The sequence below is a fragment of the Myripristis murdjan genome, chromosome 5 (genome assembly GCF_902150065.1).
Source record: "Myripristis murdjan chromosome 5, fMyrMur1.1, whole genome shotgun sequence".
In the NCBI taxonomy this organism is placed as follows: domain Eukaryota; kingdom Metazoa; phylum Chordata; class Actinopteri; order Holocentriformes; family Holocentridae; genus Myripristis; species Myripristis murdjan.
In genome coordinates this window covers 34,296,406-34,324,394 of record NC_043984.1, presented here as the reverse complement: position 1 = coordinate 34,324,394, position 27,989 = coordinate 34,296,406, and the positions used below count along the sequence as shown (strand labels likewise).

The following is a 27,989-nucleotide window of genomic DNA, read 5'->3' as shown; positions in this document are numbered from 1 at the left end:
GCACTTCTTGATGTTTGTCCGATCGAAAGCAGCAGACCGACACAGAGTTGAATTAGTGCTTTATTCATTGCAGAAAAGCCTTTTTCATCCATGACACTGGAACATCGATCACTGATATCAATCAAATATTTACAGTTCAACATTATCAATCATGTTGTGTTCATCTGCATCAGTAAAGTGCAGCTCCCATCAACAGGTAAACAAGTCCTTCACCTGGAGAGAACGACCTATTAACCCCCAAAACAGAAAAATGAACTAAAATAAAATGATCTGGAATTGATTTCTGCTTTTGGCAACGTGCAGGCCAAGTTAGTGTCCCCAGTTGGCTGGAAAAGGTCATCTGTTGACCTTTGACCTATACATAGTCGAATCCGATGTCTGCGATCTAGCAACTCGAGCCGATTCTGCTGTGGATCATCACTGTAAATCACTCTGCATAGCAGTCAGAAAAATGAATAAAACCATAAGCGTGAGAAGTAAAAGAGTCAAAATACAAAAATAAACACCAAAGTGCAAAAAAAACTGTCCCGAAACATAAATGTGAATTAAACAATAAATGGCCTGAGAGCTGGTTTGATGCTCATCAGTTTGTTCAGTAACGTGGCAACAGTGAGGCAAAGGGTCTAAACGTCTATTCAAACGTCTTTTTGGTGCTCCTGCAGGCTTGAAGCAACAATTTTGAGGCAGCCTGGTGACGTTTCCCAATAAGAGCTGCACCAGAGGTCGCCTGGTGTGTCCCTGCTTTTAAGGCCGGGATTCAAAAGGCAAAGCTTGGCGGAAATATCCTGCCCTGCAAAGCCGAAAGAGCAGCAACTGCAGGAAACGGAGAAATCCCAAATTTTTCTTGTTTCTATCTGTTGACTGAAGCACAGAGGGGGGTCGGGGCTTCAGCTGACCACCTTATCACACAAACATTTCCATACAGACAGAAAGACCTCCATAATCCTGTCAGACAGGTGAAACGACCTTCACCTGGTTCACTGAGATCAGGACAATGCAAAGAACAGCAATAACGTAGAAATACAAGATCTCCACCTTTGTTACAAATGAGCGGTTGCTGAACACGACTCCATCCTGTTAAATGAAACTATTTGAAACTAAAAAGTGAAACACAGAGGATAGGTAAGAGCACTGGTTATGTTTCGTTTTTACCGTCATGCCAGCGGTCGGGGTTCTGACGCTGCGTTCCAGGTGCGTCGGAAAGTTACAAATCCTGACTTTACAATCGTAAAAATGCAAGATCAGATCTCTTGACACTTGAGGTTTCTGAACTGCAGCGACCCGGCATCACGTCAACAAACGCCGCACAGCATTACTTCCACCACGTTTGTCAGTCTCATCTTAGGGCTGGGCGATGTGGACCACACCAAAGACCGTGATTTCTTTGACAGAAAACCTCGATGACGTCACTGTAGGGACGACTTCTGGTGATATATACACACAAGAAATTTATGATCAGCAATTATTAATAATGTGGACATGATGACCGCGCAATAGGGAGATGGCAGAACAGCTACAATAGCCCAAAATGTTCAGAAAACTGTATCCCTTTACTACAATGCAGCCTTTAAAACCAGGAAAAACTGAAGCCACAATTCCAGACAACTATCTAGCCTCATATCATGGTATGGATAGAATATTGATAATATCACCCAGCCCAACTCAACATACACTGCAATTCCATTTTTGGAATTGCATAACCTTATATTTATTGAAAAACTTTTGGAGTTAATGGAATACTGCAACGTTTTGGGCGAAAACCCCTTTTTCTGATTTCCCTAGACTGAGAGCATTTTGTGTTAGCTTAGCATAAAGACTTGAAGTCTATGGGAGTTGTTAGCCTAGCTCTGTCAGAGAAAAAAAAATAAACCTCACTTCAACTCTGAAGGTCGCTGTCTTACTTGCACACAAACACAAAAAAAGTTGTTTTAGGAGAAGTTTATTTTTTAGCTTGACGGAGCCAGGCTAACGACTCCCACAGACTTCAAGTCTTTATGCTAAGCTAAAACGAATGCTACCATTGGAACCAAACTACTGGACGTCCAGAGGTGAAAATGGTCTCCAACATCTTAGTCTGGGAAAGTCAGGAAAAAGAAATTTTGCCCAATGAAGTATTCCTTTGAGGATTAAACATATGAAATTGCAGACTGTCAAGCTAATGTTGCTAAATATTCATTGATGTAATATCAGCTGATGCATGGGGAACAGGAGTCCACGTTGGGTAAAGAAAGTCTTGCAGGCGTCCATGTTTCTCCTGAATTTTTTTTTTTTTTGGCCTTGACGACTGGACCTCCCCGACGTTCGACCAGCAGCCAGTTTCTGACTTCTGACGTCGAGCGAAACACGGAGCCCATCGGCCGGCCCGACGTTAAGGACGTGTTCTGAGTCAGACGGCTGAAGAAGAGCTCGGCGTTTTCACTTATGTGCCAAAACTGTGGAGAGCAGACCAGACGTCAGCCTCCCTGCCCCGCCTCCTATTGCACCCGCTCACTCCGACATCACCAGACTGACCCAGGATCAGAGTGTAGCCTTTGCTCTGCCTCCTTGCCATCTCTCTGCCGGACCAGTAAGCGCTGAAGTAGTTTTCATGTGCCGCAAATGTTAGTGCAGTTAGCTGCTACAGAGACGTGATGATTACAGAAACAAACGCTGAATATAACCGTGACTCCGTTTCTCCCTGCTGCCGCTCTCTCTTTCCCAATTTTTTTTTTTTTACAATATATTATTTCTATGATCGTGTTGATAGAGAGGGCAATAAGGTTGTGTCACATTTCCAGAGAAAGCCGTCCTGTGTAACACCCTGTAACTCCCCAGCATTAATTAATTTCGTGAGCCACATATCCACCCTGCCAAAGTGTCTTTGAGCAAGGCACCGGAAGCCTGCAAGCTCCAGGAGGGCATGCCTTGGCGGCTGACGCTGACTCAGGCTATTGTGACAGATTCCTGCGCTGGAGATGGACAGAGCCGCTGGGGAGATCCTGCAAAGGGCCGGTGGAGTGAGCGGCGGCGGCGTCCACGGCGAGCGAGGAGGAGCGGGGCGGGGCGGGGCGAGCGGGGCGGGCTGGACGGGACGTTTAGTCGTGTCCAAACCTCTTTGAGCGACGCGTCTCCTTCACGTCCCGGGTTACTGCTGCTTTTTCTGAGGCTATGTGTTATATCCTGTGTCATTACCGCTTAGCAGAATAAAGAAGGATGGAGACTTACAGAGACTTACAGGTTAATCTATACTCTTGTTTCTTTCTGGGTAGTGGAGCTGGTATAAAATACAGATTTTTTTTTTTTTTACACGAGGGTCAAAGAGGAGTCGGTGACAATATGTTTCTCTTTTTTTTAACTGTTTATATGTCTACCCTCTTCCTCTTTCAACGGAGGCGCGCTTCTTTTAACCTCCGTTTTCAGGGTTAGGAAGCCACGCTCGACCGCCACCAAATTTCCCAACAGAGTCCGGTACAGAGGGAGCGCATGTTTCTGAACCCCGAGCAGCCCGGGCGGGTGGCGTTTTCCCCTCCGTGATTTTTTTGAGCCAGCTGGGCTTCCCCGGGTGGCGAAAACATGCATCCTCCTCCTCCCTTTGTTAGGCTTCTGACTCGCCCTTCTTTTTGCCCTCGTCCCCGGCGTCGCTGTCCTCTGATTGGCTGTTGCTAAGCACCAGGACTTTTCCGTCAGAGGCGGGGGCGTTGGCCGGGCGACTGGAGGCGGCGATGAGGCGGCTCTGCTCCTCCAGGTCCTGGGAAAGAGGAAAAAAATAAAATAAAATTAAAGCTCAGGCTACATAGAGAGCCATGCTAAAACAGAAGGCATCAGCGCTGAAGGGAAGAAGAAACAGCGCCCCCTATCTGCAGTCTGCTGTAGCAGATTCATGAAGGTAACAAAAGATATAAAGTTTGGTTTGATCCACTTCCAGTAATCCAGTTATTCTATTTGTATTTGTTTCTACATTTTTTAAGACTTAAAGCCTAGTGGAAAGAAATAGTAGAGTTTTAACTTTTATGTTTTGAGTTACACTTTTTTTTTTTTTTTTTTAGCGTGCAACATTTTCAGCCAATCCAAACCTAAAGGTCAAAGGTTACCTTCTCTATCTGTCTCTGTTTGCTGAGTTCCTCCTGCTGTTTCTCCTTGGCCTTGTCATGCTCCTTCCTCCTCTCAACTGCCTTACGGTCCTACACACACACACACACACACACACACACACACACACACACACACACACACACACACACACACAAATCCATACAGACATTACCAGTGAGTTACCGTTTACCGTTTCGATCCACTATTAAAACCAGTCCAACCATTTAAAAATCTGTCTCACCATCTCAGAGTGGAAGGCGATCTGCTTGGCCAGACCCACGCTGTCGCAGATCTGAAACACATGAAGAAGAGACAGACTGGTTACAAACACACACACACACACACACACACACACAGGGTTTTCTTGGTATAAAACTATGGTCTCTTTCCTGGTTGGCATTGATTGCTGCTGACTCAACTCTCTGCCTGACCCCTATTTTTTGTCAAATATACACTGATAAACAGATTGTATGCTGATGTTTGACCAGTCAGCTATTGGCTGAATCTACATGGAGGTCACCTCTGATTCATATCACCCTCAGGTTGGGAAGCCACTGAGAAACAGCCTCAAACAAAGATCCAAAAATCAAAAATAATCTTTATTCAAAATCTACATCACATTTAATTTTTTCGTTGAGGAATCCAGAGTCTGTATTGTTTTTTATTTTAGACTTTTTCCTACTCTGGTCATTTCTCCGATACACCAAAAACCGATATTGGTGTATATTCTTAATTTCCTGTCCCAAAAACGTCTACCTCTCTGTCTTCAAGGTTGAGTTTCCCACCCTGAGTAAGACCTAAATTAAAAATGGAATCCATGCAAGTGAAGTGAATTTTGGGGGAATTTGATTTATGCATTGATTTTGTATTGTCCCTGTACAGGAAGACCCTCATCAGACAGGCAGACAACCTTCTCTCCGTCGTTGTTGGACTCGAAGATGTAGCAGATGGCCCGTCCGTCGCTCTGACCGCCTGGAGTCTGCAGGACGAAACCAAACAGCCTCTTGTTGTCCTGGTGGGACGAACACTGAACCACACTGGACAGAGGAAACTGGAGGAGAGAGAGAGAGAGAGAGAGAGAGAGAGAGAGGGAAGAGGAGAGGTAAGAGAAAGAGTGAATTAATTCATTGTTGTAACACAAATAAAACTTAAGAGACTGAAACCGTCTAACCAAGAAACAAACAGAAACAAACGGATCTTTTTCCTTGATCACTGATGTTGGTATTGTGTGCTAGTTTACATGAGGCTGCAGTAAACCACACAAAACCTTTTATTAAATGAGCAAAAATACACAAAAAAGTATTCCATGTGAACGTATTCGAAAGCAATTTAAGCAGGCCTCACATACAAACAGGTGTAACAGTGAAAATTGCTATGGAAACGCCTTCAGTGTTTTCAAAAACCTGAATTAATGAAGTGCACCGCAATGCATTAATTAAACTACTAGTAAGTAGATTTTTCAGCCGAATTTTTCTGATTTGACTGCAGTACCGGCACCCACCACTGTGGAGCTATACTGTAATGAGCACAATGCATCTGCAGGACCGCACTGCAGGAGAAGAAGAAAGCCTCTGCATTCCTCCTACTGTTATAGAGGCAGTGCGGGTAGATTAACCACAGAAATATTACAGAATTACTACAGGCTGCATTTTATTGTGTATCAGTGTAATTATATTTTTTTCTCATTTTAAATGTACACTTTTTGCTGTTTTTATTTCAGTTTACATTTCATTGGCTAAAGCTCCTTTTGAAATGACTTGGATTGAAATTAAAAAAAAAAAAAAAAAACAGAGAGAGATGATCTTACTCTGAGGCGAGTGACTTGTGTCTGAGGATCGATGAGCCTGGAAAACAAAATACACTCGTCAATATAACTGTCACATTGAATCATAAATCACTTCTCACACACACACACACACACACACAGACACACAGGCAGAGCGGTGTGCGTACTTGAGGCAGTCGCAGGTGACCAGCAGGTGGGACTCGGTCATCCTGAACACGTTGTGGATCGCTCGGGCGGCCAGGATCTGCCTCATGGTCTCCGAGATGACGTCTGCCGACTCGGCGCTGCGGACCTCCATGGAGCCGAGGAAGCGAACGATGAAGAGCTGGTGGAGGATGGAGTCTGGAGCGCGCGCGCACACACACACACACACACACACACACACACACACAAATTTGTAATAAAACTGGGCTAATATATAAAGTAATTCCTCAAATTATCACACAAATCAAAAACTCAAGAGCTCAATTATTGCAATTTTATGAAATGCAGGTCCAAATTAGGGTTGAAAATGTTTTAAATTTTCCTTAATCGATCACCAAAAAACATTAATGAGCAATCAATCCATTAATCTGTTGGCTAGAGGCAATAATGTGACAAATTTGCCACACTTACCGAGAGCGTTTCTTTATTTTAATATAGAAATGATCCCACACAGGCTCGTGTGCTGCTTTACTTAACGCCCTCTAGTGTTCAATTCAAACAACTTCACCTGACGTCCTGCAATTTAAGGCAAGACCAGGTGACTTTGGAACGCTCTACTGATCAAATTATTATATATATTTATTATAACATATATTATAATTATATTATAATTATCAACAATTAAACTTTCAACTTTCAACTTTCAAAGTATTTGTTGAAATTGCATTGCATTTTTCAAAAAGGCAGGTCAAGCATATTTGTTAATTTTTCCAGAGTTATACAGGTGACAGATACCTTCACTGTCCTCTGACGCTGTGTCTCCTGATTCTCCAAATGGGTTACTTCTCCTGGAGAGAAACACGCACACACACACACACACACACACACACACACACACACACACACAGACACACACACACACACACACAGAGGATATGACACATTAAGTAACTGCTAAACTACTAAACTTCCCCCGACTCGACCATCCATCCTGACTGGTCTCTCTCTCTCTCTCTCACACACACACACACACACACACACACACACACACACACACACACCCTACCTGCCGGCGTGTGTCGTCTTGCTCTGTCCCGTGTTCTCCTCGCTGACGGGGGAAATGATGTCGAACTGGATGGGCGTTTCCGGGGCGACCAGGGCGTCCAGTGAGAGCGCAGAGAGGGCAGGCGAGGGCTCGGAGCTCGCAGAGCTAACGCTGCTCGCTCGCCCTGGACGCCCTTTACTGAGAGGGAGGGAGGGAGAGAGAGAGAGAGGGAGAGGGAGTGGGAGAGGGAGAGAAAGAAAAAGAGTGTGAGAGGCTTTAACAGAATTCAATCAACATGACCGGCCCTCAAACTCTTAACTACCGAAGTTCTCAAGTTTCTATTCATCCGCCATGTCGTTTTCCAGCGTCCTATAATATTCTTAAGCACTTCAGTCGACTTCCAAGTGTCTGCCTGTGCTGCGGACAATATTCCCATTTCATATCACCAAGTGTTGTAGTGTTATGGAGTTATTTGCAGTCAATAATTTAGGAAAATGTCATGTCATGAGAGAGGGGCTGATGGATAAACGCTGTGTGACTCAGGTCCCTCTACTGACTCCCGACTCTACTGGGACTCCAACTTTAATGACTTAAATAACGACGACTCATGATCTACTCTGACATTCATCTTCGTGCTGCGACAGATCTCAATCAGTTTGACTGAGTCAGCTCTGGAAAGCCATAATTAATTTTGATGACATTAATTTGATGACTCGTTCCTCAACTCAGACATCACAGCTGATAGCCTGTTGGTCGTCTCTGTATTAAACAACCACTTGAACTTGAACTCATCACTATCAGACACCAGCGACACGCCTTTTCAAAACTTGTACACGCTCATCTGGCTGGTAAACGGAACATATTCTGAGCTTTGCCTGCATTGATTTTACCTAACTGGTGCAAAACTAGTGCCAAATGTAAAATATCCGCTGGGGTAAACTGAGGGGGAAACAAAAGTATTTCTGTACTCTTGGTTTAGGAATCTGTGCGCACGGTTTCCAAATCATGTGCACATTCATAATCCGTGCCATCAGGTTACAAATCCATGCCCACAGATTTGCCCTCGTCATCTGAGAGCATGAACGACTGTTTCAAGGTTTTTGGAAGACAGAAAGGCGTTATTTTTAGGGCTGTCCTAAACGATTAGTTTTCTCCCGATTAATCTCTCAACTATTTTTACGATTAGTCGATTAGTCAAACGATTAATATGACCCGGTTTTACTAAAATTGCTGTTATGTGCGACGTATTAACGTGCATCGCTAAGCTTCATTTCTCGAAGCAGCGGGGTGCAGTCAAAGTTACCTCGTGTTGCTTTAACTCATTCATGCTACCATAAATTCGCGTTACTTGGTAATTAGTTAGTTAGACTTACGACTGTCCAGCTTTTTGCTTTGTGTCGTCCTCCAGCAGCACCGGGATGTCGCTGCTTCAGCTGCTCGTTCGGTGCTGCTGCAGTACGCCGTCTCCGCTTTGCAAAGGCTGCAGACGACCAAGTCATTTGGCTTCTCTTTAAAATATCTCCACACTTTTGACGTCTTTGACCGTCTTTTTGGCTGTTTTGTGCCGCTCCTGCCTTCTTCTTCTGAAACGCTCGGACCTGAAGCCTCTGCCATTTTTTTCCACTTCTGTTCATGAATGTAAACGTCTGCTGTACGCTGTTTGCGTTAATTGCGTAATTGGCGTAATCGACAACAACTTGACGGTATGTTGTACGTGTCGACGTATTTACATCACCGACGTAATCGATTAAGTCGATTAATCGGGACAGCCCTAGTTATTTTAGAAATTTTCCTAAGTTGAAAACAGCATGACAGACGGATTTGATGTGATTGTTCAAATACTAACACACACACACACACACACACACACACCCTCCTACCTGCTGGGTCGCATGCTCTCGTGTCTCTGCTGGAAGGACGGTGACGGCGTCACAGCCTCGAGAGCTGATTGGTTGACTCTGGCTGCCAGTTCCTGTCAGAGGTGAGACAGCAGAGTCAGCATGGACCAACAGGAACATTTAAATTACAGCACAATATTAAAATAATTTAAAATCATAGCAAGTTGGGCTAAATGTCAAATTAGTAAGAAATGTTGCCTACAGCCGGTGATGCTCTCACCAGCTACCAGCAGAGCACAGAACCACTTTTTCAGTTTCAGTCACAGTATCAGATACCATTAAAAAAAAAAAACATGACAATGTATTTTTCAAAAGTGATTTTGACTCTGTTTTGCTGTTTTGAATCATTGATTCGTCTTCATCCCGTGGTCCAGATCAGTAATCATTTTCATGTCATCTTTAACTAATTTTCTGCTAATTTTGGGGGTAATTTCTTGCTAATTTCCTAATCTTCATTTCCCCTGCATGTTTTTTATGAAAAGGAATCAAGTGAATTTGCCCAGGTTTTAAAGGGTCAATTCGCTGAACGTCAACACAGTCATCATGTTTTAATCTCACCACTTTGAACTTATTTGACAAGCATGACGCCTGGACAAATCCATAATGAACACACACTAAAAATCAAAAATCACTTGAAATGCAGGTCTGGGCCTTAATGAGGGTCGACTCTGAGGTCCAGAACATGAGAAAGTTTGAAAAGCCTTTCCTCCAGACCTCCGTCTTCAGACAAACAGACGGTCAATGTGCCCGGCAACCCAGGAGGAGTAAAAGTGAAGCAGGAGGTGAGGTAAAGCAAACGGAGAACACACTGACCTCTGCGTTCTCGCTCAGGTAGATCCTCTTGGAGATGTTGTTGATGGTGGCGATCCACTGACAGGAGAGACACACACACACACACACACACACACACGCCGTCAGTCAACACACAGCACACCAAAACCAAGAGAAACCTGCCTTTGTTTTTCTTTTTTTTGATTTTTTTTTTTTACCTCCTCACAGTCTCTCCTGCTCTCCGCCTGCAGCGTGGACACTCTGACAAAAAAGAAAAAAAAATCATTAAATGTGATAACTATATAAAAAAATTTTTGTTTTAAAAGATGTACATGTTGGCTATGATCACAAATACATTTTTTTACACAACTTAATTTACAATTAACTTATTCACATGAGTTTAGATTTTTTTGGATCAGAGCAGATAAGCCGGAGTGGACTGTCCAATGAACAGCTGAGAAAAAATTCATCTGAAAAATTACAAAACCCTACATTTACAGTGTATTTATCTATTTTTTCTATTATTGATATAACATGCCCCATTACACAGGAAATATTGCTAATATTGTTAATTGTTACGGTGTTTTTCCCTCTAGTTTTGTGCTAAGATTATATTTTATCAAATGATAAAAAAATAAAAATAAACTTAACAATTAAAAAAATAACTAAAAATGTTAACTAAAATTAAATAACCAATAATTTATTGAAATTTATTTAAAATTAACTGTTTGTAATGATTTATTTTGCATGTTTTCAAAAGCTGAAATTCATCAGAAAAGCAAGATATTCCCAGTTTTCACCATCGTAAGTTGAAAATTTCATGGATATGAATGTAAACCTTGTAAAAGGATGTATTTAACTTCTATTTTTATTCAACTGTTGTCCCATGCATGTGTGTGTGTGTGTATGTGTGTGTGTGTGTATTTGACAGCTGTTTCTACTCTACTCTTCATTCCCAGAGAAAAAGTGGAGTGTGTCTCACTTCTTGCCGTCGAATGAGGTGACCTGGAAGCAGAAGCGTCGGTCGTCGCTGTCGACCGCCATGACGGAGCAGTTGTCGATGTCCATGACGAGGCCGCCGGCCACCTCGCCGCGCCCCTGACTCAGCAGGTTCCCGCCCTGCGTGAAGAAGTACTGACGCTCCCAGGACGACGACACCAGGCCCGTCTTACTGACAGACACACAGACAGACAGTTAAAACACTCACAGAATAAAAGGGGGCCAGGGCTCGCTGAAAAAACAAGCCATTACTAACTTTTTCCTTTCAAAATGTAAATATCCCAATCATTTATCCTGCTGTAACTAACATGCTAACATACCACGAGTAACCTCTTCCCTTTTTATCCCTCTGAAACCATTACATTTGTAAAATCAAAATACAAAAAAGAAAATTGTCTGATAACTGTGAAAAAAAACAAAAACAAAATATAATCAGAAACTTAGCCACCTGAAAAAACCCAAACAAAACTACAAACAAAAAAACCCCAGAAATGACCAGAAAGTTGAAAAATTAAATAAAATAAAATACATTTTTAAAAATTAGGAAAAATAAAATAGAAAAGAAATTACCAGAAAAACACATCTGAAATGACTAGAATTGTATTTTTTAAATTAAATTGAAAGAAAATGGCCATCTAATTTCATGAAAATTACAAAATAGTTGCCCCATAAAATGAAAAATAAAAAGGATTGAAGTGAATTTTTGTTGGTGAAATAGTTTTCTATGGACCCAGAGACAGATATGTGTGTGTGTGTGTGTGTGTGTGTGTGTGTGTGTGTGTGTGTGTGTGTGTCTTACTTGCGGGTGTACAGGTAGCCCTGCTTCCTGGTCAGGCTGCGACAGACAGGTGAGTGGGCGGGGTCGGGGTCACATGGCGCGTACAGCGGGTCACATGACGTCTCCATCTGCTGGATGGTCTGCTGCATCTGCCCCACCTCCTCCTCCATCTCCCGACGCACACTGCGCACGCACACACACACACACACGCACACACACACACACACACCCATTTCTGTTTTCCTCATTGTTACATTACACAGATGCTAACTGACTATTTCAAACCACGTTTCCATCCAAACTATGTTTCAAGAGATTTCTATTTCTATTATAATCATTATTATTATTATTATTATTACTATTATTATTATCATTGCTGTTTTTTCTAATTTGGCACATAAATTCAAATCTTCACAACTGACTACTAGGACACAAGCAATGACACTGAATAGCCAATAGGGGGTGTCATAACAGGCACTCACAGTCTAGAGCTGCGATATATTAGTTGTTAAATTTCTGTTTGCTGAGCTCCCCTCAGCCTCTGGTGAAACATAAACCCTGATCATTAAGCTATCATTATCATTATAATTATTGATTAGGGGTGACATGACACAGGTGAGTAGTTTGTCCCCAGTTTTGGATTTGTTCTGTGGGGAGGAGGGACTTTAACATGTATTTCCCATGACCAACACTCAGCAGAACGACAGCAAATCTGACAGGTGAATCGACTGCACAGACCTCCAGGGAAATTAACATTATCCCTAATTTATTAACACCAATGTTTCAACAAATAAGCATCAAATCAGCTGCACAGGCCTTCAGTTAGTTTGCAAAAAGCTGAGCGTTCGGTCCAAAAACAGCCAAATCAAAAATTCATCAGTTTTAAATGACTCAAACTGACTGTACAGCGACGACACAGTGAATTTCTCAGTCATGTGTTGATATGTTGGGATCTACAGAAAAAAACAGCCATCTGTTGTACTTCCTTCTGTTGTAGTATGGTAATAACAAAGACTTCAATACCCACAATGCCTTGTGGGTCATTCAGGGAACTCCTACCTTGTTGGTTGCTGCTGAAACCTACTGTGGTTATATTTCTTGACTTATTTCTTTTTATATTTCATGTTGTTGGTTTATTTTCAGACACATTCATTAATTCTTTGTCCCAGTAACACATAATGAATTAATGTATGTGTGTGTGTGTGTGTGTGTGTGTGTGTGTGTGTGTATGTGTGTGTGTTCTTACTTCTGCACACTGGTTCCTATGGTTCCCAGGAAGTCCTCCCACTGCTGGGTGAGATTCTCTGAACCCAACTTGAAGAAACTGATCTGCACACACACACACACACACACACACACACACACACAAAATGGGAGACAGTAAAACAACTGTTGATTTATAAGCTGTTGCTGGGACGAGCTAAGACGCTGTGTGTTGGAATGTGAATTACTCTGAGTGTGTACAATGTGTGTGAGTGTGTGTGTGTGTGTGTGTGTGTGTGTGTGCGTACCTGGGCCTGCATGTAGCCCAGCAGCGGCTCCAGCAGGGCGATCTTCTTCTTGTACTGCAGTGTGTTGAGGGAGCAGAAGTAGTGCATCATGGTCTGGTGCTGCTTCTTGCGGGAGGTGTACACGTCCTCCACTGTCTCAGCCCGCATCTGACACACACACACACACACACACACACACACACACACACACTATTACTGATGTTGTAATTCTTTTTTAAAAGGTGTTACATGTTGATGAGGAGCAAATGCAAAAGCGTTCAGAAATGGAAAAATATGAATGAGACTGAGGACACTGGTGGCAGAATTTAATGAGAATCAGTAAAAGCGAATATTTACAAGCAAGGAATTATAGTCTCAATATCTTCCTTTTTTTAGTTTTTAAGAAATGTACATCTGCATTACATTCGAGCCAGAAAAGCCACTGATGAAGCCTCTCACAATGTCACATGACCCGTGTTTGTTTCCACTGGACCGACTTTTTCTCGACTCGTGATGCCAGACAGGAGAAATCTGAGCCAGCCAAAAAAAAAACTTGGAGGCCGGCGTCGGTGTTTTCCTGATATTTGGTAACTATTTTAGCTTTAGTTTCATTTTTAAACCTCTGTGACATAAAAGGCAGCTCAACTCCAATGCTGGTAAACTGGTAACCTCCACCAAACCAAACCAATTAAGAGTTATTCATTTTAAACAGAAAGTTGCCTATATATTGCTGGCAAAAAACCTCCAAGGTACATTAATCAAAATGAGTGTTTATCATTATTCTTATTATCATCATCATCATTTTTTTAAATTATTATTATTATTTTTTTTAGAAATAATGACCAGTGACCTGAGGTAAATATTGTTCTTGCAGTGAGGATACTTACCCTGTCATTGTCCCTCTTCTTAGACAGACGGCTGTATCTGTTAATGGCCATGTCGTGATCTGTGGACAGACAGACGTGTAAAAAAAAAAAAAAAAAAAAGGAAATCAATAACTAAAATAAAGACAGAACTAAACCTCCAATAACAAGGAAAAAACAAAGTGAAATGGCCTTTTAAGTTGTACTTAAACCTAAAAGATGTGCATCGCCTGCTGCACGTTCAGAATGAATGTGTTGTCACAGGCTACCTTTACGTGCACAAAATATTCCAGTTTTTGCCCTTATTCCTTATTGAAAAGGTCGGTGTTGAGCATATTAGTGCATATCTAAAAAAACAGCTGATATCCACGTCTTTCATAATGTTTGAAAGTTGGTGTGTTTCTTCTTCCCACCGGAAATGTGGGCTTTTATTTTGTGAAGGCGTCTCTACCCCAGCCCTGCAAACGGTTGGCTGGTTGGTTTGTTTACAGCACAGAGCTGACCGTAAAACACCAAGAGGCCACGTGTTGCAAACTGCAGGAAAAACCCAACGGAGACACGTTTAAGTAAAGCGCTGTAAACACGACCAGAGGATGCTGCTAAAACCTGAATAATTTCATGTCCCACACGTCTTTATCAGAAAATGCTACACTCAGAAAACGGCCTAATTAAGAACACCCAAACAGAATATGCTGTTCACATGACCCGTATTACATTAGGAATATTGTCATATTAGAAACAGAGGAAAACTGGTGTGCCTGTAAATGTACTGAATGTGTCAGCGATTACTTATGTACATTTACAGAAAAACATGCGTGTATGCAAATATGTATTTGTTACTCACCATCACTGGCTATCTGGAAGACTTCCTTCAGAGTCAGGATCTCTGCACACACACACACACACACACACACACACACACACACACACACACACACACACACACACACACACGCACAGAGAGAGAAAATAAACCTGTGGCTGATGTTATGTAGCCGCAGCTGCAGCTCAAACAACACGGCACAGAGAAATGTGGGATATCGAGGCCTTGCTGAACCTTGTGCTGTGTTTTTGCTTTAAAAAAAAAAAAAAAAATCAACATGAACTACTAGTTTTAACAGATGACAGCACGTCACCTCAAACCTGGCATCCCGTTTGATTTAGGATTGATTTTAAGATTTCTCCGTTCACTTTTAAAGCCCGTCTGGGTCTGACCCTGAGCTATATCATGAGTCGGTTCACAGCCTTAGATCCTCAGGTCAGATCCCTCTGGAGGTTTCCAAAAGTCACGGCTTAAATCTAAAGGTGATGGTGCTTCTGCCTTTGGGACGTCCTGTCTGAGGACATAAGACTCGCAGAATCAATAACTTCTTTTAAATCACTTCTTAAAACCCATGTTTATAGACTTGCCTTCATGTAATGCCATCTTTTCATTTCATTTATTTATTTATTTGGTATAGCCGCTCTTTGTGTAGTTGCAGTTACTGGTTTACTTTTGCTTTTTGTCTGCCTTTTCATCTCTTTTACCATCTTTATCTTTCAACATCCTTCTGTTTTCTCTCCATTGTGTTTTGCATCTTTTGTTTTCCTGTTTTAACCTCATCTGGATTTTATCTTTGTTGTCTATTGCTCTGGTCTGCTCTTTCTGCACGGCTTTCTCTTGTTCTTTTGTTTATGAGTATTTTGCTTTTGCCGTGTCTGTCGAAGCATTTGCAGAACTCCTAATTACTGTTCTGACATTTATCAGTCTAGAAAACCTATCCGCCATTTACTTTTCCAATGGCATACAACCAAAATAAGCAGCATGGTATTGTTTGTAGTGAACGGTGAGAGAAGCAGGGAGCAAGACGTCTTCAGCACTTCGTCTTTCAAGCGGCTGTTTGTGTAGATGTGCATTAGATAAAATAAATAAAACCACAGCAGAGCGTAAATAACAGGAACACTGCAAAAACTCAAAATCTTACCAAGATTATTTGTCTTATTTCAAGTCAAAAATGTCTTATTACTAGTCAAAATATCTCATTACACTTAAAATAAGACATGATCACCTCAGAAGTAACTTGTTTTTAGACAATTTTCACTTGTTTCAAGTGAAAATTTGCTTGAAACAAGTGAAAATTTGCTTGTTTCATTGGCAAAATTTGTTTCTTGTTTCTAGCTAATTTTCACTTATTTCAAGCAAATTTTCACTTTTTCCACTGGCAAATTTTGCTTCTGAGGTGATCATGTCTTATTTTAAGTGTAATGAGATATTTTGACTAGAAATAAGACATTTTTGACTTGAAATGAGACAAATAATCTTGGTAAGTTTTTGCAGTGAAGGTTTAGGCCCTGGATAATGTTTCCATTTCAAATAGTCAAATATTGAAGTGTTATGCAGTTATTTGTTGTCTATAACTCAGGAAAATGTCATATGTAATGTCAGTTCAAGTGCTAATATCAACAGGATGATCATTTTCTTTCAACCTTAACCACTCGAATGCTCGGGGGTAGGAAGTAGGAAATTCCAAGAGGGAAGTTTCCCAGTTCCTGCCTCTCATGAAGGTTTCAGACGCTCGGCTCCAGGAAAACAGCTCAGGCAGCTCTCAGCGAGTTACAACACCTCATGGGAAAAAAAAAAAAAAAAAAAAGAAAGAGGAGCCAAGGAGCCACCAGCTGCTGCACACATCAGCCACCCAGGAGCTTGACCACAGGCCACGGAGAACCAGGAAATATTATAAACCTCTGACAACAAACTGGGGTTTGAGGGGAAAACTGAAACCTTCCTGTGGGAATGTCAGCAGAGGTGAGAGATTCTGAGAAAACTCTGAGACTTCCTCACCAGCCGCTAACTACAAACACAATTCAACATATAAACCTTTTTGTTATTCTTATTCAACATTTAAAAAAAAAAAAAAAACTTTATTCAACTGTACACACTCCTGGTCGTCTGGAAGGAGTTTTTTCCTTTTTGGCTTTTGGGGTTTCTTGGAAGTTTTTTCTCTTGCTGGCCACACGGGTTCAGTTCAGGGGCATCGTTTTGTTTTATTAAAATTTTGAGACGGTACACAGCGACTCAGAACTATAAACTATATTAAACATTATTAAACTGAGTTGAACTGAACTGAATTCTCCCACAAACAGCACCTCTGCTTTGTTTTTCTGTTCACGTAGGTAGTTCAGTGTCTATCTTTAGCTTGGCTACAACAACAGGCGGCTGAGAAAATCTGAATTATTATACCAGCTCTGTAAGTAAATTGAACCTGTTCGGTAAAAATGGATAAACGTTTTATTTTAAGACGCAATTCTGTTTCCACTTCTTTGTTCCTACAACAGCAAACAAGTGAGCACTCCTCCCTTCTACTCAAAGTCTGCAGGTTTGGATGATGCCAATAGTGTCGCCTTTTACCTGCTGTAGCCAAATACTGTGTGTGTGTGTGTGTGTGTGTGTGTCCTACCCTTCAAGTCTCTCTCTTTAAACTGAGTGATGGGAAACATCATGGCGTCTGCGAGCTGGGTGGACAAGACAGCATGGCAGGAACTCAACTACAGAGAGAGAGAGAGAGAGAGAGAGAGAGAGAGAGAGAGAGGGAGAGAGAGAGAGAGAGAGGGAGAGAGAGGGAGAGGGGTATGTTTTTAAAAGACCATCAGTTGTTGGACACAGAGCAAAGGAAGAAAAAACAAATGAATAAAGTAAGCAGGAGAGGAGGGAAGGGCCCAGCTGGGGTGCGCTTGTTTTCCGCCTCACCTCGTCGATGACTTTGGCAAACTGCTGCAAGGTGGAGCTCATCACCTCATCATCGCCCCCTAGAGGAAAACGCTGGAACCGACGACAACAACAACAACAACAAAACCAACGTCAGCCACACGTGATTACACCAGATCAACATTTAGTGACTGCCTCATGAAAAGTTGTGTAAAATAAGAGCAGAACTTAGTCGAGAGAAAGAAAAAGGAATGGAAGACGCAATATGAGGTTACAGTCGTCCCTCGCTATAACGCGGTTCACCTTTCGCGGCCTCGCAGTTTCGCGGATTTTTTTTAGTGCAATTTTGCATGTTTTTTTTTTTTTTTTTTTTTACAGCGCATTGTGTTCTGCGTCCTGACTGGCTAAGGGACTGTAGACCATTGTCAATCAATCTCCTCCGTGCCGTGTCTCCTGTACAGTACAGAATGCGTTCATTCTATAATACTGGACTTATTTTTCTACGAAGGTTTGAACTTTGAGAGTTTAAACAAGAGAGAAAAGTGAGAAAATGTTAATGCCTGTCTGAGAAAAGTGTATAAAGTGTGTAGTGAGGGGTTTTACAGCCTTAAAACATCTAGAATAATTGAAGAGTTCATTTGCAAAAACAGAAATCTCCATTTGAATTTATTAAACCTTTTTAAACTTTTTTGAATTTTATTAAAATTTAGTTTATATTTATTTCTATTTTTTATATGTTTATTTATCCTGGCATAATGTTTATTATCCTAAATTATGCTTTGTGTGTGTGTGTGTGTGTGTATGTGTGTGTACTCCAAGCAGTATCAGTGAAAAAGGTGTATTCATTTTAAGAATGGCTTTTATCTGTTTTTGCAAATGAACTTTTCAATTGTAAAAAATAAAGCTGACTACTTCGCGGATTTCGCCTATTGCGGGTTATTTTTAGAACATAACTCCTGCGATAAACGAGGGACCACTGTATACTAAAAATGTGCAATGCGTGCAAAATAAGATGTAATGTTAGTTTGATGTAAACATGTAAAGCTGCAGCATGAGTGCAGGATGAGACAGACAGACAGGAGGCGGCTTCACCTCGGCTCTTATATTCAGTTTATTCATTGTGTGGTTACAGTGAGCGTGTCTACCTGTTTGTCGTACTCCTTCAGCAGTTTGGACGTCAGGTGGGTTGCAGCGCTCAGCTCATTCTGGAGGAGAAAACACACACACACACACACACACACACACACACAGAGTTGGTTAGCTGCTCACCTCCTACAGCAAATCATGCACTAAAACCTAAAAAACAGTCAGATTTGGAGATTCCATCAGTTTCCAAAACTAAAAAAAAATCATCCACACCTTCATTTTCAGCTCTCTTGACAATCACTTGACACGGTGAGCTTTCTGACAAAAACACATCAAACCACTTCTTTGGTCCCTGCACTCACTTGAAAATAATTCAGACGACTGAAATTCACATTTTTGCTCGTTTGCAAAGCTCAAAACGGTCTCGGCTCAAATTACATTTTCAGTACACTCGCGACAATATACTGCAATCCGTCATTCAGCAGAATCTTTTGTCCAGAACGACTTTCAGTGAGAACATTTTGTCAGCGGTCGTCCAGCCAACCGCACATCACAGTCCTCATCAGCTGACCCTCCAACAGGAACATGCAGCAGCTGTAGATTTTTGTTGCTGGTGGTAACACACAGTATAGAAGCTGTTAGCAGATAACAGGTAAAAACTAAAGCACTTCACGTTGCCAGTTAGTATGACATGTGCTGTATAAATAAAGCTGGCTTGCCTTCCCTAATGATGCAATATATCCTGTCTACTCCTGCAACATTATTGGCTATACAGCTGTCAATCATCCAGCCAAGATCAGCCATTGGACAGTAGCAGTGATGTGACCGCTAGAGGTCCGACTACAGAGGGCTGGGATTAAATATAAATTAAATATATATGAAATACACAATCTACTTATCTATTGACAGATAATGTGTTTGTTGTGAATGTGTGTGCAGCTCTATATGTAATTATTTATGTGTGTATGACTCTGTGTACAAATGTCTACATCTGCGTGTTTATGAGCGTGTGTGTGTGTGTGTGTGTGTTTACCTGTGCATCACAGATCCTCTGCATGGCCTGATAGAGCTGTGAAGAGTAGTTGGAGATCGCTGCAGCATCTTCCTCAAACACTCCCAGTAGAGAACGTGTCTAAATACACACACACACACACACAAACACATAGACAGACACACAGACACACACACAACAGATGCAGATACAGTCAGTGTTAGGCCAAATCCACACTGATTTGTTTTGGTTGTAAAACAGCATTTTAAATCTAAAATGATCTGTGTCCACAGGAGTGTTTTAGCACAGGATCAAGAAATAATCTCTATCCATACAAACGCACCAAAAACACAAATCACATGACCATTTATGTGCACTGGGCATGCAGAGCCAGCACTAAGCTAAAGGCTAGGCTAGTGGAGAAACACAGCAGATATAAGTCATCTGTTCCCTTGGTGGTGATGTGGGACGTGAACTCGAAGGCAAACATGACCGACATGCAACACTCCTGATGCTAAACCCCCCGATTCACCACTGTGAGAGCGGACAGGGACGCTAAACTGCGCAGCAAAATCAAAGCTGGAGGACTTACAGGGTTTCTGAGTGTCACATGGCGTAACCCGAGCATGAAGCCATGGCAACGGGAAAGGAATACACACTCACAAGAAGGATGGAATCACAAAATATATGTAGTCCTAACTGTAATGATTTGGCTTGCCATGTGCTGTCAGTGCTTCGTCTGCATTATCTTACTAAAATGCCTCCGTATCCACACGTCCACACTGTTACGCAATCCTGAGTTTTCAAACTAACACACTATCGGCTACACATCCAAAAGTCTCCGTTTTAGAGGCTTGAACACATCGGACCAGTGTGGACAAGGGGTGGGGAAAAAATCCATACAGCATAGTAGTATCGTGATATTTTTCTGTGGCAATATTGCATCAATACATGGACGCCAAGTATCAATATTGTATTGCCAAGTATCAATGCAACATTTATAATAGGGGTTTATGACAGAGTTGGTTGATCTGTCGGCTGGACAATCCCATTTTGTTTCAATAAAAATGATTGGAGCGAGACGAACAGACTGAAAACTTATACAAGGTTTTCTTCTATTCAGACAAATGAAAGGTGAGTAGAAGACAAAATGAACTTAATCAGTTAGACTGAAAACTTTTTATGAAAACAAACAGATGAACACAAAGATTTTATTTTGGGACATAATCTGCAGTTGAAAAGGGGGTAATAAATTGCAATATATGTTGTCGCAATGCTCAGGATATTGCAAAATGTTTAAAATTGCAATATGCTCGTATCATGACTTAATTATTGTGATAATATTGTATCATGTGGCCCACCCCTGGTGTGGACGCTCGGCTCAAATGCAGCAAAGGTTACGGATCTTAAAACCAAAACTTCTCGGTGTGGATGTGTTTTTCTATCCACTGAATCTCAGCATAATAAGAGTCACAAATAGAACAATGCTCTACTTCTGTGTGTGTGTGTGAAATCTCGTGTTCATGTGTGAACGTGATGTCACATGGTGTCTTGCGCACCTGCCAAAAGCTGATGCCAGTCGTCTATCTATGTAAATGCACAGGCGCAGTACTGTCTGTCCACACAGTATGCTGTTGTTCCAGCACCAGGCTCCCCACTGTGACTCCAACACAAAAACTCCAGGACCTTTCCATGACTTTCCAGCGTCTCCTGAACTAACTCTGCTCTTTTTGAAAACACAGTCTGCTCTGTTCCTGGAGAGTAACCCATTTGGAAAATTCCTTGACAATTAGAGAAGAGAAATGATCAAACTCCCTTCTTTCCCCTTCCTGGAATACAGTTCTCTACATTCTGGCGAAAACTGGTTCAACAGAAATGGATCAGGTCTTATCTTTTGTCAGAGTGATGGCGTTACTGAAGGTGATATTTGAGGCCATGGGTGTGTACACGCATTCATTCAGCAGCGATGTTGCTGGCAGGACAAATTGGAAATGAAAACAGCTGCAGGCTTTCCAGAGATTTTCTTTGAAACACAACCTGCTGGTCCACTGTTCAGAATTATTTTTTTATAGTTTTAACATATTAAAAAAGGAGTGTTTGTAGAACTATAACCTTCACTAAAAGCACTGGTGCCGGGCAGGGGAATGACCACCAGACAGGTAAAGGCTAAAGGCTAATAATCATCTGGTTCATTCAGGTTAATATTTATCTGCCCAAAGTAAGGCTGGGATGATATTTAATACTATCATGATACTTGGGTGCTGATTCAATATGTACTGCAATTCTTAAGTATTGTGATTTTACAAATGTTGTGATTAAATATTTCGACTTGTTTTGATTTTTGTTTTTTGAATTCTCCTCTAGTTTGTGTCTGTAACTTCATGAGGCTGTGATTCTCCTAGAGGTCAGTAGAGGTCATTTTCTACAGCGACGTCCAGTTGGACAAAAGTCTCTGCCTGCAGTGAAATGGCTGCTATGGGGGCCAACATCATCACACAGGAATCAAATGTGGCTCATTGAATCCACAAGAGTCTCAGCTTTCCAGTCAAAGCCAACTGATGCAGCTCCAAGACTGTTTAGGCCCCAGTCTGCACACACACATCATTTTACAACAGGCCACAAGAAGAACACATTAAGATTGCATGGGATTAGCAGAAGGTGGGCATGTCTGCAAAGGGGAGAGCCGTGGCTGCCCAGAGAACCCATTTTCATTCACACATCTGGAGGTCAGAGGTCAAGGGATCACGCTGAAAATGCCAGTTTTTCCCTCACCAAAATTTAGCCAACCTTTGGAGCAATATGTTGTGGCCTTTGCTGACAACCTAGACCATGACAAGCTTGGTATCAATGGATTCCCTAGGCCGTCTAGTTTCATATGATACCAATATCTATACTTTAAATTGCTTCAGTGAACCCCTTACCATTTCTACAGCCCTTCAGGAGGTCGGTGTGGTATTCTAGAGGGATTTTTGACAATTTTTTAAATTAATTTTTGTGTCAAAAAATGTTTCATTTTGCATCAAATGTGTGAAACAAATGGTATCAGCATAAAAACTGCGTCAGCAACTTGAGACACATCACTGAACCTAACCAAAACACAATGTTCATTACAGATTTATGACTATGATAACTTGACACAGAGCTGAGCTGCATCTCAAATTAATCTTCAGATTCCCAGCTCTCAGACGATGTTTACAACTTTCACATGGCTTCTGCTGTTGACCTTTATTTCCCCCTGAAGATCCCCAGTCCCTTTCATTAGATGGGTCAAAGAAATGGTGAAGACTGGTTAAAAATGCTAACAAAGGAATAGCCATATTTATGTCAAACGCTTTTTCTCCACCCCTCGCCCAAAGCATCTGAATGTGTAATGACGGAATGCATGTCTTACCCGGCTGCCCTGGTGGGACCTGAACCCTAAACCCTGCCTGGTGCGGGTCTCATGGTTTCACACTAACTCTGAACCTCGGTCGGAGCGTGTGTTCCTCAGGTTAGGTTATTTTCCATTGCTGTTTAAATTGTTAATACTTCTGTTTAAATTGTTAATACTTCTGTTTAAATTGTTCATATTTCTATTTTTTTATAATCCTTGTTTATAGTGTTTATATTGCTTCTGCTATTTATCATGTGTATACTGTATATTTCTTCTAAATTTGCACATTGACCTAGCTCTACGCACATTTTATACACCCATGCACACGGTTTTTTCTGTTTTTTTTTTTTTTTGTTGTTGTTGCACATTGCTTTTTGCACACTGGCTTGTACTTAGGTTATTCTGTTGTTCTGTTGTTAGGTTATTCTTATTCTGTTATACTTAGATCTTATTCTTTATTTCTATTTTTTTATTTATTTATTTACTTAATCTGTAATCTGTGGATACTGCTGAAGAAAATGTGAATTTCCTGCGGGATGAATAAAGTATCTACCTAACCTAACCTAACCTACCATCTATCTATCTATCTATCTATCTATCTATCTATCTATCTCTAGACCCGTACCTGATGTGAAGTGATGCTGCTCTCATGACTGTCAAAATGTCGCACAGAAAGCACTGGAAATAAGTTGCACTGCATTAGCGAGCACCAAACACCAAAACACAGCCTGCTAGCAGTGTGTGTGTGTGTGTGTGTGTGTGTGTGTGTGTGTGAGGGGACAGCTAGCAGGCGGTAAATTGTTTCGAGTTAACTAGTTAAATTGTGTGTAAACCGACAGCTGTGAGCGATGCTGTGAGATGTTGTGAGCCTGCATCTGGACGGAAACCTCCCCCGGCTGATCGATACGGACGCCAGGCGCTGACACCGACGCACAGCCGGAGCCGAGGCTAACACCTCCCCGGCAGGTTTAGCTCGCCTGTCCCTGGTTAGCTCGCTGCTCGTCCTTCTCCTTGTTGCCAAGCCGCTAGTCTACTTGGTTAGCGTTAGCCACCTAGACAGCTAGCCTCTGTGGCTATGTGGCTAACGTTAGCATGCTAGCTGCAGCTTCCAGAGCGGGCTGCCGTTACCTGCGGACTGTCCTCCAGAGTTTCCTCGATTGGCAGCTTCTCTATCCCGGGCATGGCTTCGGCTGACGGATCGATGACCGGTGCCAATCGATAGATAACACAACACAAAACAAATTCGCCCGACAACTCCCACTCAAGATTTCTTTGCTACACGGATCCACAACACCCCAAAACAACTCCGCCCACTTCCGTATATCCCGCCCCCGAGGAGGCTTTTGATTGGAGAGAGGGAAACGCTTCCATGAATTTGATTGGCTTTTTCTTTAAATGTAAAAGGCGCCATTTTGGCTCCAGTCAGGCTCGCCCTTGTACTGCGTTTCAACACAAGTCAGAGCCACAATGGCGGCCGCGCTGTGCAGTTGCCTGCTTTCCCAGGGAGAAGAAAGCACGCAGTGTTGTTGAGTTTTATCGCTTTATAATCAATAAAGCGACCGTGTCACATGTGTGCCTGGGACCAGCGTTAGAATAGTTACCTAAACTGAAAACTAAAACTAGTTGTGAAAAAAACATTTTAGTTAACTGAAGTAAAAACCAAAACTATAATTTGGGGGAAACAACAAATAACTGAAATGATATTGTGTACTTACAAAACTAACTAAAATAAAATGAAAATATACAGAAAATGTGTTTAGTTTTCACGTTTGTCTAATGAAAAAATACAAAACTATAGAGTCAATATCAATATAGGGTACCATTTGGTGTCCCAGGCAGAAATCACTCACTTTTCATGAAAAATTTGCAAAATAACAAAACTCTGAGGGTTTATTATAAATGGCCAAACATTTAAACACACATTGCTACAGAGATACATCTTTAAAAGGGTGTTTTTCATATTTAAAAAAAATGTTCTATGATTAGATGCATGTGATTTTGCCATGTCCCAAACTCCTCCCTACTAACTTCACTGAGTGTAATAAGTAGATAAATGATATACAATGTACAAACCTGCTCTTGTTGCTCTCATCAAGTACTTGAATAAGTACTCAAGTATTCAAGTACAAGTACTTGAATAAAATGAGTCAATTTGATCATTTATGGTCTAATTTCATAATAATAATAAACGTTTTGCATGTGTCCCTAGATTTGCTGTCCACCCCGTCATTAGGTGGTTACTGCCACTAAAAGAAACCACCTGCTGTAATCAGTGACATCACTACCACTGCTTTGTCTTTTACAAATGGAGTGAAGAATAGCTCTTGCAGAGAGAGTACATATAAACATTTATATTTTGACATTTTCATCATTTTATGATTGAACTTGAATGTGTTCAATCTTAATGTGTCCACCCTGTCATTGCAAAAAATGAATCTATATAAATGCTTTTCAGAAATTCAAAATATGTTTGTTAAAGTATACAGAGTCACCTTCCTAACTGATACATGTTGCTAGCTAATGGCCCAACATGTGCTCATTAAATGCAAACTTCAGCCAGAAACGTCCACCCTGTCATTGTCCACCCCGTCATCAAGTCGAGTTTTATAACAGTTTTATAAGTTTTTCAGTGTTTTTTTGTGATAGGCCTACATTTAGGGACCAACATGTTTTTGTTTTGTTTATATTAATCTTGTTTTTTTTTGTCTAGTTGAAGGTTTTATTTATTTATTTTTGCTGTTGTTGAGTGTCATTTCCAAATGTAGCCTACCTGTGCACAATTCAAAATACAGTAGGTGAAAAAAGTCATGTTTTGACAAAAAACATTTGTTGACAAAACCGTAACATTGTTTCCTTTAAATATATATGAGGCACTTCACTATTGTCCACCCTGTCATGCCAAGGTCCACCCCGTCATGTCATTGTCCACCCCGTCGTGTTCATGTTTTACGTGAATAAATTATTATTTTCACAAGTTATCAAAACCTTTTGTGTGATTTTGCTCTGAAGAGATTAGGGCCAAACAGTATTATTTCAAAGTTTGACCAGATACCTTTATTTATAGAGTTTATTCAGAAAAGAAAGTACAACTTTCACAGATTTTACATATACAAACATATTTTTCCATAATTTCTGTATTTTGAGAGATGTTTTCCAGAAACTAAAATATATTCCTGAACGAGGGACCAAATACCTTTCTGAAAATGTACATTTTGTAATCAATATATGATTAGAACATATTTACTCTATTTAGAAATTGTCCCATGACAGGGTGGACACATTTTGCAATTCGCTATGCTTGCAGTCAATTTATAAAAGGTGCAGGAGCTTGACCAACATGCATTTCTAACAGCTTAAGGTTTACTTTATACAATGGATATGGAGTTCAGTGGAAAATCTCATCTTTTTTTGTGTGACATTGGGAAGTCTCAATGGCACTCTATACTGATATTGACTCTATAGAGACTCTGGTTTGAACCAACGGTTTAGTCTTAAAAGAAAAAAAAAAATGGAGTACTGAGAGATCAATGCCAGTGAACAACCAGTGTAACAACTATACAAAGCAGCCTACACTGAAATCTACACTAAAACTATTTTTTGCTGGATAATAATCAAAATGCTGTTTTTCACTGTTTTATTCCACCAGTCAACATTACATCTTGCATTCCAGTGTGATGCTCTCATGCACAGCCAGGTGTAGTGAGGTAGTAGGTATGGGTTCAGTGCCTTGCTCAAGGGCACCATGGGCTCTTGGTAGGCTGTTGAGGTTAAAGTTGCAGGTAAAACGGTGCTTCCTAACCCTCATCCTGACAACAGCCCTAACCAACCACAGGACAAAAAATACAGAAACCTCCAGCTGAGCCTGGAACAATGCGGGCACCACAGCGGCGAAATGTTTCATGAATAATTTGCAATTAACCAAACAACACAAAATGATGACAATGAATGTGATGACAATGTGTTATTTTATTTTTTTATTTATTTTTTTACATGTTATCGCCAAAGGATTCTCCCAGCCAACTATATAATACAATTCAGTCCAAAATATCTACAATTTGACATTTTTCCAATGTAGGAAATGCATAAAAAACATATACTATAGCAGCAAGTGGCAATGAGCGAGGTCCAATCAGCAGGAGAGCTCTGATGCTCACTGAAGGGATTAGGAATTTGAAGTTTGTGATTATAATCTGAAAGCCTATGGTCTCTCACAGTTTCAAATCAAAGTGTAAGCCCGCATGTAGGACGGTTGAAAAGCTTGAAACTAGGAGGGCCCAGGACCTTTGTGTCCTCATGTGAGGTGACTTACACTGTGAACCATTTGAGGACATGATTTGTCTTTTCTTTCTCTCTCTCTCTCTCTCTCTCTCTCTCTCTCTCTCTCTCTCTCTCTCTCTCTCTCTCTCTCTCTCTCTCTCTCTCTCTCTGTGTGTATGTGTGTGTGTGTGTGTGTGTGTGTGTGTGTGAGAGAGAGAGAGAGAGAGAGAGAGAGAGAGAGAGCTGTCAAAAAAAGGATTTTGAGAAAATTGAGAAAATGTCGCAAAATTTGTCATTTTTCCAAGGATGTAGATGAATGGAGAGCTCAAAATGATGACAGAATTTGGATGCTAGATAATTTCGAAAATGTGAAATATTATTGCAACGCCACCTAGAGGTCACTAAGTGTCATTTCATATGCCTGAGTAAAAGGTGGAATTTGCAACCCACCTGCCAATTTTCATGTTCATGAACACTTTTATAAGAAGGCGAAGAACGATATAAATGGTTTTGTGCCAGAAAAATAAGAAGAAAGAAAGAGGGAGAACAGAAACAATAGGCCTCCAGCAACTTCACTGCTTGGACCAGGAAATACACAGGGAAAAGAGAGGAAAAGAAAGAAATATCATAGTTTAAAAAAAAAACAAAACAACAATAACAACAACAACCTGATGACAACATTTTAAAGAAAGTGCATTTGGAGACATTTGGTTAAATTAGCTTGCATAACGCATGCAGCAAGGAAGCCCTTG

At 41.1% G+C, this 27,989-nt stretch overlaps 2 protein-coding genes across 2 annotated transcripts in view; both read right to left on the bottom strand.

Annotated features, from left to right (window-relative positions):
- The window catches only part of LOC115359829 (zinc finger protein 585A-like), a 1,044,768-nt gene that overhangs the window by 346,399 nt on the left and 670,380 nt on the right, over positions 1-27,989 (bottom strand). The window lies entirely within an intron of this gene.
- appl1 (adaptor protein, phosphotyrosine interaction, PH domain and leucine zipper containing 1) lies at positions 48-24,278 on the bottom strand. Its single transcript, XM_030052381.1, has 22 exons — positions 24,109-24,278; positions 19,650-19,748; positions 18,676-18,735; positions 17,573-17,644; positions 17,283-17,370; positions 14,690-14,731; positions 13,870-13,928; positions 13,004-13,150; positions 12,739-12,821; positions 11,514-11,675; positions 10,698-10,886; positions 9,934-9,976; positions 9,758-9,814; positions 8,927-9,018; positions 7,068-7,244; positions 6,797-6,849; positions 6,025-6,199; positions 5,879-5,915; positions 4,982-5,122; positions 4,313-4,363; positions 4,071-4,160; positions 48-3,727 (listed from the first exon to the last, which is right to left on the bottom strand). The coding sequence occupies exons 1-22, from the start codon at positions 24,160-24,162 to the stop codon at positions 3,575-3,577; spliced, it is 2,124 nt and encodes a 707-aa protein (XP_029908241.1). The 5' UTR covers positions 24,163-24,278; the 3' UTR covers positions 48-3,574.